We start from the raw sequence: 11297 nt of genomic DNA on the forward strand, positions 1-11297 counted from the left end.
TCTCTCTGAGCCTCTGTTTTTGAATCCATAAAATGGGAAAATATTTAAAAAATAATAACCTTGGAGAGTTTTTGTAAGCATTCAGTGTATAAAGGTTCTAGTGCAAAACCTAGAATATCATAAGAACCCAACAAATTATAGAGACATCATTTGATATAAATACACATGCATTTCCTATATAAATACATTTATATTTTATGCACATGTATACTCTTTTAAGTATGTAACCATATATATGGGGGTCTCTATATATAAGGTATGTTTTTTTTAAGTTTCTAAGTTTTGGGCTCTCAGAATGGGAAAGGCTTGGCTAGAAGAACTGGGTGTAATAATAGAGTTTCTCTGGGAACTTCTGCTTGTCACTGCTAACTCAATATTCGACTTTATAGTGTTCCAATGAAATGACTACATGACAAGAGACTTCCTCAGTATAAACCCTATGCTTCAAATTAAGCAGACTGAGTGTTTACTTGAATATAAATCTAATACTCAGAAAAAGCCAGGTGTGCTTCCTGTCTGAAATCGTAGTGATGTGCTTTCAGGTGCTCTGGCAAACATTGATTGGGACGTATGAATTGCCATGTATTGAGGTTATTTTACCTCCCTAATCCTCAGCCATCTGATGTGTGTGTGTGTGTTTTAATGTGTCTCTTGATTTTAATCAAGAAAATAAAACAGGAAATACCTGAAGCTCTAGTGTCCCTTTTGCTGGAACACTGACAGAGCACATAACCAGAGTAGTTTTAAAAATTTCAGTTTTACAGCTCCTACAAAATTGTTGATAACGGTTGCTTAGTTATATGCCCAGTGTGGAATTCACTAAAAATTGTCAATTTGAGAAATATAGAAAAAGTCTAAAACACAGAAGCAATTGTATATCCTATAGGAACTATGCTAACTTTGACTATGCAAATCAACATGAAAATACCGAATGCTTCTCTGAATGTCACTGTTTTGACAGTGAATAAAATGATTTCGACAGCAGTCCTTACAAACTCTACTTGTGAAATGCATAATTTGTGTCTTGACCTCACAGGAAATTCCTCTTGAACTGTACTTGGAAGTTCGACTGAATAAATTATTCCTGGACTTTTGAATTATTAATCTTGTCTGCATGATATGCAAATTAGACTTCACTATGTCCAGTGACACAGCTTTGGGTTAGAAGCTGTGTCAAGTTGCTGGCAAAGAATATCTGTCAAGGGATCAGGGCCTTCCAACGGAATGGTAAGTTATAATGCAACTCATGTCACACAGGTATACAAAGTAAGGCTGGACTTCCCATTACGGGTTTCTTTTAAAAGTGGCCTGTGAACAGTTAAGATGTGTAAATGAACTATTATTCATAACACATAGAACAACAACAAAAAAAAACTAAGAGGAAGTCATAATTTTTCTCCTGTGTTTATTTTTTACTAAATCTAATACCTTTTTAAATTGCCAAATACTAAATTTATTTTACAGAGGTTTATCACGTTTGCTAAGTGGGACAACATATTGGTAACATTTCAACAAAAAGGGTAATCAGGTTTAGTTAAATATAACTACTTAAAAAAATTTCAAGTTCCTAAATCCAATGAAACAATGAATATATATAATAGTTTATGTTTAGAAAATACTATGTGAGAGGAAATCTCAAGGCATTCTAAAAATTAAATTTAGCATTTAGGTTATAAAAATTACAATTATGTTTGTAAAAATTGCAATTATTCAAAATGGGGAATTGCAAAAACTATTGCTGGCATACCTTTCCGAACTTTTTATAATTGGTGAGTTATTCTTTTAATTCATAAACGTATAGTTTGATCTCTTACTATCACTTTTTAATGTATTGATTTACAGTGTAAATTCTGGAATATATAAAAAATGTAGTTATCAATATTACATGATTGTCTCTTTTCAGTATGCATTTCTATTTGTCCATTCGAATTGTTTATTACTGAAAATAGCAATGGATTTAAAAATGCTCATATGTAATAATGAATTAATACTGCAAGTGTGTCTTGAACCGGGTCAGGGTTAAAATGCACAAATGATCTTTGTTTAATCGTGATATTCGTAAGAAAAAACAATTTAGGGGGGCCTGGGTGGCTCAGACAGTTAGGAATCTGCATTCAGCTCAGGTCAGGATCTCAGGGTTCTGGGATGGAGCCCCTGTACTCGGCTCCCTGCTCAGTGGGGAGCCTGCTTCTCCCTCTCCCTCTGCCCCTCCACCCTGCTCCTGCTCTCCCTCTTGCTCTTGTGCTCTCTCTCTTACAAACAAACAAACAAACAAACAAATAAATAAATAAATAAATTAAATATTTTTAAAAAAGAAAAAGAATTGAAAAGCTAGCAAGCTATCAAATATGTTTTTAAATCTAAGCTTCAAAACTGTACGTTTTTAAAAGGCTGAATTCAGCTAAAGTGAAAGAAACATTATTCCAAATTAAAAATGAATACTACTGATCTGCTTCTGTCAGTAAATTGAATATTGCTTTTAACTTAATAATTCTAACAGGTTTAGATATATATTTGGATATGTAATTAAAGACTTCACTTTAATTACTGATAGCTTAAGAATAGCTAAAAATAATTCATCCCAAACAGCTATAACCTATTTATCATGATTTCTATTTCCTGAAAATTGAACATACAACGACTAGAAAGTGGAAGAGAGAGTTATAATTTTTCATGAGGGACTTTTCCTTCAATTGAGAATTTCCCTTAAAGGATCAGCTTACTTCACCAATTTGTAGAACTGTAATCCCCACACTAAAAACACATTCAACTACAAACATCATCTTATTTGGACTCTAATACCCAGAAAATTATGGGTCTTGGTGAGGTTTAAATTGACCTGCAAACATTAGACAGATTGACATTTAAAAACCATAGCTCTTTAATATTAAGGATTTAAGAAAATTATTGTAAGAATAAAATAAATGTATCCAAAAGCAGATTACAAAATATCATAAAGAGCATAATATCATTTAAAAAAATAAATTCAAATAAATATTAAACTGTAAGAGGATATCCAAATAGTGGGAGTGTTTGGTTTATGGACCATTTTCATTTCTTCTTTTTGCCTACCTGTGTCTTCTTAGTGAGTGCTACAGAATATCATGCATTTTTAAAAGTTATTTTTTTTTAAAAAATGGATAAAGCAACCACTCTCAGAAGTAGGATAAAGGTGAATTGTCATTCATTGTCCTTATTCCAGTTCTGGTATTCTCTACCTATGATCTCCCTCAATTTCCATTCCCAGTGACACCTCGAAGCAGGAGACTTCTCCATGGCTTTAGCACAGCCCCTGACTTGCCCGAACGGTAGATATTGGGAATCTGGCACATGCAGTTACACGTCTTTACGGCTGTCTTTTCCTGCAATGGCAGTCAAAACCTCCTGCTGCATGACAAGCTAGTCACATGGATCATCTAAGAACTGAGTAGTTGGAAAAATAAGAGAACTAGAAAAAGAGGAAATGCAAAATGAAACAAGTGAGTCTTATGGAAACTTTCTCTTGCCTTAATATTCCTTTGAGGGAGTGCATCTGCTTTTTGAGCTTTCCCAAAATAAGGACGTTGCCCAGATCTGAGCTCTGAGGAGCTCCAACATTTAAAGTTGGGGCAAATAGTCTACAAAGAGAGGTAGGAGAACCATAAGGATATTGCTGTAACATAGAAGGCAAGGAAGAGAGTGCTTCAGAAGTCTTGGAATTGAAAGCAGCTGGGAAGAGAGTTAAAACTAATAGTGAAGAATTATCACTAATCTTTAAAACAAAGCCTTTAAAAAAAAAAAGACCATTAAACTTTTTGCTTTATTTCTACAAATCTTAATAATATCAAATACAGGCTGATTTGGGGAAACAAATAGAGAATCCAGATAAACTAAAAGGAAAAAGGACTCATTAAAAATTATCTGGTGTCTCATCTCTAGGAATAAAATTCTTAATGCCTTGGTTACATATTCTAGGCTTTCTGATGCTTATTAATTTCAGATAAAAATTCCTAATTTTAAAATAACCTCAGTTTTTTTTTAAAAAAAATTGAGCCTGAAGATATATATGAAATTTTGCCTTTCACAAATGTGTGTCTAAGCAAAGCTACCTACTTCAATTGCCAGTTTTGAATATTAGTCATATTACGTGCAGTGTCAGAATTATAGTGAGATAAAGCAATGCGCTCAATTTGGTGGACTTACTACTACTTATCTGACCTTAGAGGAAAAAATATTTATAAAAGTGTTTTCCAAACAGTCAAATATTTACCTTCATCTCCACGCAGCAGGCATTTACAGACCATCTCCTATCTGGCGGTCACTGTGCCAGATGTGGAAGATAAACAGGAGTAACCTAAAGTTTCAAGAAATTTGAGCAAGCTTCGTAAACGATGAGAATATCAAATGGGGAAACTGAGCTTAGACTGATGGGTCAGAGTTTGTCTTGTGAAACCCGCTCTTACACTGAAGCCTAAGGCAGTGTATGTGATGGGGCAAAGGTCACAGGGCGGAAAATGTGAGTAGTGAACTGAGCATTCAGTGAACTGAGCATTGGGAAAGTTCTCTGTGGGGTCTAAGAACAGGAAGACAGAGGCAAGGAGTAGAGCCATGCTAAGTGAGCTGCACTGGCCTAGAGGAGCCAGATCATGCCTGCCTGAATTCCTCATTCCCTGGAGAGTGAAAGGTCATTAAGTGTTTTGGGTGAGGAGAGTAATATGATCTGAATCTTGGTAGTAGTTTCCAAGATTGTTTGGCTCCCAGGTTGAAGGTAGGTTGAAAGGGAGCCAGAGAGGATGTGAAGAGACCATAGAAGATACAGTACAGTCTAAGATAAAGGTCATGGTGGCCCGGATTTGAATGGTGATGAAGGCCATGGAGCAGCGGTGATGGACTCGAGAAGTAGCCAAACATTACAGGCAACAAGACTCGGTAGCTTATTTGTTATTGGAGAAAAGGTCCAGCTGACTTCAAGGAGACGGCTTAGATATGCTACAAGATTTCAGCAAATCGTGGTCACTCCTCTTATTATTACTGAGATTTTAGGCTTCATATTTTAAATTAAAAAAAATCATGTTTTAAAACTGAATTGAAAAAAAATAAAAATAAATAAAACTGGAATTGCATTTTATAAATTTAGGAAAATAACCATAAGTCTTTGACAATATGGAAGCAAAATAAAATCTATTAAAATAGCAAGACTGGAGTTCTAAGAATCTCTGTGTCGTCTCCTAGATTGTGCTTCAGTTAAATCTAACTCAGCAGACTTCGTCACACAGTGGTGCTATGCTGGGGATCATGGTAGGTGCTAGAGACAGAAAAAGGAATTAGATGCTCCACGTGTTTTGTTGCACCATTTCTTGGCCCCTGTGCTATTTGTCAAGTCCTTTGTGTGTGTTTCCACCTCCAGGCCTTTGCACGAGCTTTCCCTTCCATCTGGGATATATTTTTACCATTATGTGTGACATGCATTTATTTGTGTCCTGGATCTTTCCAAGATAGTATAAATTGTTTGAGATTAGGAACTTTGTTTGACTCAGTGCTGTTATTCCCAGTGCCTACCATATAGTTCAAAGGTATTCAATATTTGTTAAAATAATATATTAGTGACATGTCCGTATATGAATATGTACGTATATGCACTCCTTCCCAATATAGTCAGCCTTTCATAGTTCAAGTGTTAAGTGGTTTTTAAATTCTTCTTTTAATGTTTAAAATATTTAATCAATTAATTTACTTGACAGAGAAAGAGAGAGATTGAGCACAAGCTGGCAGAGGGAGAGGCAGGGAGCCCAATGAGGGGCTCCATCCCAGGACCCTGGGATCATGACCTGAACCAAAGGCAGATGCTTAACCGACTGAGCCACCCGGCCACGTCAGAGTGGTTTTTTAAGAAATTATTATTATGTTCTGTGCAGTTTTGTCTTTAGTCATAGTCCAGAGTTTCAACCTTCTCTTTTCTCTTTCTTTTTTAGGCGTGGAATGCAACTTGCCTGAATTGGCTGGCAGCGGAGGCTGCCCTGGAAAAGTACTATCTTTCCATTTTTTATGGGATCGAGTTTGTTGTGGGAGTCTTTGGGAATACTGTTGTTGTTTTTGGCTACCTCTTCTGTCTGAAGAACTGGAATAGCAGTAACATTTATCTCTTCAACCTCTCTATCTCAGACTTGGCTTTTTTGTGCACCCTTCCCATGCTGATTAGAAGTTATTCCCATGGAAAGTGGATATATGGGGACGTGCTCTGTATAAGCAATCGATATGTGCTTCATGCCAATCTCTACACCAGCATTCTCTTTCTCACTTTTATCAGCATCGATAGATACCTGCTCATGAAGCATCCTTTCCGGGAACACTTTCTGCAAAGGAAGGAATTTGCTATTTTAATCTCTTTGGCTATTTGGGTTTTAGTAACCTTAGAGCTACTGCCCATACTTCCTCTTATAAATCCTGATCTAGCTGCCAATGGCACCAACTGTATTGATTATGCAAGTTCTGGGGACCCCCACAACAGCCTCATTTATAGCATGTGTCTAACCTTCTTGGGATTCCTCATTCCTCTTTTGGTGATGTGCTTCTTTTACTTCAAGATTGCTCTTTTCCTGAAGCAGAGGAGCAGGCAACTTGCTACTGCTTTGCCCCTTGAAAAGCCTCTCACCTTAGTCATCATGGCAGTTGTGATCTTCTCCGTGCTTTTCACTCCCTACCACATTATGCGGAATGTGAGGATCGCTTCACGCCTGGAGGAGTGGAAGGAGTACCAATGCACCCAGGTCGTCATCAACTCCTTTTACATCGTGACCCGGCCGTTGGCCTTTCTGAACAGTACCATCAACCCTGTCTTCTATTTCCTTCTGGGGGATCACTTCAGGGAGATGTTGATGAGTAAACTGAGGTATCAATGGAAATTCCTTACATCCTTTAGAAGATGAGGTCTTGGATGGATGTTCCCACTCATCAAAAGTGAGATGCTTCTATAACCCATTGTTTTATATATGCAGCAGTCGGCCAGTTACATTTGGATTCAATGCACAGATGTAAATCAGAGAGGGACAGACCTGACACTTGTTTGAAAGACACACTGCGTCTGGATTATGTGAAAAGAAGAAAATGGGGGAGTATGTATTGGTTTCTTCACCTAAGAACTGAAAGGAGTTAGGCCGGCATTGTCTAACGTTTTGAACATGGAAGTCCAAAACCCTACGTGTTATGAGACTGTCTCATCAGTATAGAAGAAATAGCAGATAGATGCAGCATCAAGTAGTTTAATCATTGGTCAGATCATAAAAAAAGAAAAAAATATCTGTGTTGGCAACATTGTCTAGGTTATTCTTATTTGTTTGATGTTATTAATGTGAAAACTGAGTAACAGATTAGGCATATATGATTAAAGTTTGTGTTGAGAAATTGTGCTCTTGAACAAAATTTAAAGTAAACAGTAGCAGGATCCCTGTGTGGCCCAGCAGTTTGGCACCTGCCTTTGGCCCAGGGCGCGATCCTGGAGACCCGGATCGAATCCCACATCAGGCTCCCAGTGCATGGAGCCTGTTTCTCTCTCTGCCTATGTCTCTGCCTCTCTCTCTCTCTCTGTGACTATCATAAATAAATAAAAAATTTTTAAAAAAATAAAGTAAACAGTAGCAGTAAGCAAGAAACCAATGCCTTGAGTTCAAGGATGCCTATATGACATTTCTTTAGGTTGGTCATGAATTGGGGTCAAGTTGTAATCAGAAGTCCTATTTTGTTATATGGCTTTTAGTGCAAAGAATCATATTAAATGGAAACCAAAGAGATGGTTCAACAAAGAGAGAGACAGGTTTGAGCTTGTCTCTCAAGGAATTTAGGTTTAAATGATTGTACCAGAATACTAGAAGAGAGGTATCAAGGAGAGCTGCAAAAATCTCAGAGTTCTAGAACAGAAAGCACCTTTCAGAAAACCCAAAGCAAATTAAAACAAAAGAAAACAAAGGTAAATGCTTTTGGACAACTTTATCTCAATGACAGTGACTTACATCTGGAATGAGCCTTGTTTTCACAGAACATTACAGAAGGCCTTGAAGTAAGTGTACTAAACACAATGCACTTCATGAAATTATAGAAAATGGGGAATATTTATGTGCATATCAAAATGGATTATCCAGATACTACTCCATGCCACAAAATAAATATAGGAAAAAAATAAATGGATGCTCCATTAGCTATTTAGGGTCAAATTAAGTATCACACAGTAATTAACTTATACACAACAATATGCATCCAAGGCCACATATCTACACTCTTTTTCTTAAGGTTATTAGCTGTAACATAAAGGATACAATAAGCATTATGAGTGCAAAGAAATAAAATTCTCTTGCCCGTCCTGCTCTGAGATGCTCTGGTGCTGTTGTAATTCTGACATTACAAAAACCCAAAATACTCCCAGTTAATGCTTCCAATATGTGAAGCTACTGAGGTATTATAAAAACATATTACTCCCAAAGTATGTATTTTCATACTTATCATTAGGCTTTAAGATATTTTTTCATGCCTTGCCTTTATCGTCAATATTTTAAAAATTTTAATGTGATTTCATAACTGCCTCATAATAAACTGAAAACACAATCTCCTGAATTTCCTCATCAAAAAAGGCTACGAAAGGGCCTTAGGAAAGAAGCATTCGCTTATTTCTGCAAACGTAGACATGATTTAATTGTAATTTGTGTTTTATGCATGGGCTTTAATTTGTAAATATGGCATTCAGTTTTCCCCACCCCTACCCAAAGAAGTAGTGGACTCCTCTAAATAGTACAGCGAAATATTTTATGAGACCATAAACTCTCAGATACATCTTGTAACCAAAATGTTAAGTAATTTCATAGCACATTTCTTAATCCTCTTCTTGCTCAAATCTATCATCCTGTAACCTAATCCTCAATAGACTAAAAACATCTGCCCTAAAATTATTAGGGCTATTCCATTTACCTTTTGTACTAGGTGATTGTGAGAAGCATAAACAATAAATAATGGAAATCCTTTCTGGGTTTGTAGTTTTCAAAGGAAGTGATGTTAAGTTTCTACGTCTTGTCTTTTAATTGGTTCCTTACTGCTTCTAGAATCATGTGTAACTATTTGGCCCAGCATTTTGCAACCTGGGCCCACCTACATTACCATATATTGTCTCCTCCTACTGTTGTCACAAACTAAACCCTCCACCCAAAGGTGGCTACTACATTTCATTATATGCAGAACTTTCTTCACTATGTACAGCTCAAGGCTCACTCCTGTCCCATCATGCCCACATATGAACACTTTAAGCGTCTTTTAAAGTCCATGTCATCTGACACTCCTTCTTAAAGCCCCCCTTTAGATCTCCTCCACAAATCTGGAAATAAATGTATCAACCTCTGGGACATCAGGCTGCTCTTAAACACTTTTCATGAAATGCATTATTTTTTACCTTATAATATTGTTGTGTACATTCAAGTCAACTCTAAGATCTGTGACTAGAAGAACCACATCTAATTTTTCATTCCCCTCTAGCACGCAGCAAGGTCTACTTTAAATGGTTGCTAATTACAAATGAATGTCCTACAGACCAAATTTGAATTCAATGCTCCTCTTTACTGTGCATAATTGAGCTACCTTCTGTTCTCTCATTACTTTTATAAGTAATGCTATCTTATATGAAGAATAGAGTGTGAATACACAAGCACGTGTGCCAGACACCATTGCCCCCTTATATTTTCCCCTATACCTTTGAGCATAGTTTTAAGAGATGCTTAAAATCTGTGTTACTAGTTTCAAACTTCAGTCATATCAAAGTTGATCTCCATTGATTGCCTTTTATCTTGAGTATGGGCTACAATTTCCTGTTTTTTTTTCATATTTAATAATTTTAGAATGTATTCTGGACATTTTGAGTAATATATTGTAGAGTCTCTGGATTCTCATATAGTCCATTGAAGAGTACAAATATTTTGTTTCACGGCTGAAGTCAAACTCCAAACTCTGCAATCTCATTCCAGTTATCGTAGCCCTAACCGAGCTGCTTAGAATCTATGCAGCACATCCATAGTTCAGAGGTCGGTAGGGTATATACAAGGTGTACGGTTCCCTTTCTGTGGCTCTTTCTTCTCCAGGATCCTTTTCTTCATTTTCGAGTTGCTGAGTTCACTCTGAACTTGCCATTTGCTTTTTCATTGCCAGATAGACTGTGGGTTTCTTTCTGAATTTTAGCAATCCTGCATGGCCTTATAAGGACCTGCACCCAGGATAAAATTACTTTAAAATATAACTGGGAATGTCATTCAATGCCTTTTACTTCTGCCAAGTATTGGTCCCCTTCTTGAGCTTTATTTTGTTCACTTTCTAGTGTCTTTATATAGTTGGTTGTATATCATGTTACTGGAGTTTAGAGATGTTCTTTGCAAGAAGCATGGTTTGGTAGGAGTTACTAGGCCATTACCAGAGCATACAATTTTCCCCCCTTTGAAGTTAATGAACTTAACTAGATAAAATAACTCTATATCCTAAATGGTTTAGATTCCCACTCATAGCTTCTAAATATCAAGGGCTTACTTCATCTTGACCATCATTTGGCTTTAGTTTCCGCATTCAATCATGCTTTTTCTCTTTTCCTTTGTACCTGTTTTGGTTTTAAACCTAACCTCTGCAGTCATTTCCAACAAAAAGAGTAGTTTAAAAAATAATTTTCCTGAAAACAAATAGCATTCACTGCTCTTCGTTCCGCCTTTTGTTGGTCTCCATACCTCCCTCAGTCTAAATTCCCACTCCATGCTTTGTGAAGGATAAATTTGCCCGACTTGGAGAGAGTGGTACTAAGAATATCTGAGTATTCCAGTGATCTTAACAAACAACTCTTTTAAAAGGAATGGGTGATGGTGTTAAGGAGGGTACTTGTTTGATGAGCACTGGGTGCTATATGCAAGTGATGAGTCACTAAATTCTACTCCTAAAACTAATATTACACTATAAGTTAACTAACTAGAATTTTAAATAAAAACTTGAAATGTTGAAAAAAAGTAAGATCATTCCTAAAGGAAACTCTTGTCTCAAATCCAAAGGGAATTGAATATTTTTCATTCTCCAGATATACTTCTCATTTTCCTATGAGAAATGTTTAAAACATTTTCTCGTCCATTGTTATAGGAAAGGGGGTATATAGGGAAACATCTTCTCCTGGAGAATTTTTTCCACTAAGCAATTCTCTGTGACACCACCTGAGTATCCTATAACTTAACTCAATTCTGATACTATTAGAGAAGATAGATATACCTATATCTCTACAGATCTATATCTATCTACCATCACGTGAAAGAGATTCT

The 11297-nt window shown here is 36.4% G+C and overlaps 1 protein-coding gene across 2 annotated transcripts; it reads left to right on the forward strand.

The window, feature by feature from the left end:
* The first annotated feature begins 1007 nt into the window (after positions 1-1007).
* On the forward strand, positions 1008-8986 carry SUCNR1 (succinate receptor 1). 2 transcript variants are annotated; one of them, XM_038570195.1, is made up of 3 exons: positions 1008-1227; positions 3248-3479; positions 5952-8986. In XM_038570195.1, the coding sequence occupies exons 2-3, from the start codon at positions 3471-3473 to the stop codon at positions 6903-6905; spliced, it is 963 nt and encodes a 320-aa protein (XP_038426123.1). In that variant the 5' UTR covers positions 1008-1227; positions 3248-3470; the 3' UTR covers positions 6906-8986. The 2 variants fall into 2 exon arrangements, with proteins under 2 accessions (XP_038426123.1, XP_038426124.1); XM_038570196.1 differs by lacking the exon at positions 3248-3479 and having other exon boundaries at positions 1010-1227.
* Positions 8987-11297: the final 2311 nt, after the last annotated feature.

The sequence above is a fragment of the Canis lupus genome, chromosome 23 (genome assembly GCF_011100685.1).
Source record: "Canis lupus familiaris isolate Mischka breed German Shepherd chromosome 23, alternate assembly UU_Cfam_GSD_1.0, whole genome shotgun sequence".
NCBI classification, from domain to species: Eukaryota; Metazoa; Chordata; class Mammalia; order Carnivora; family Canidae; genus Canis; species Canis lupus.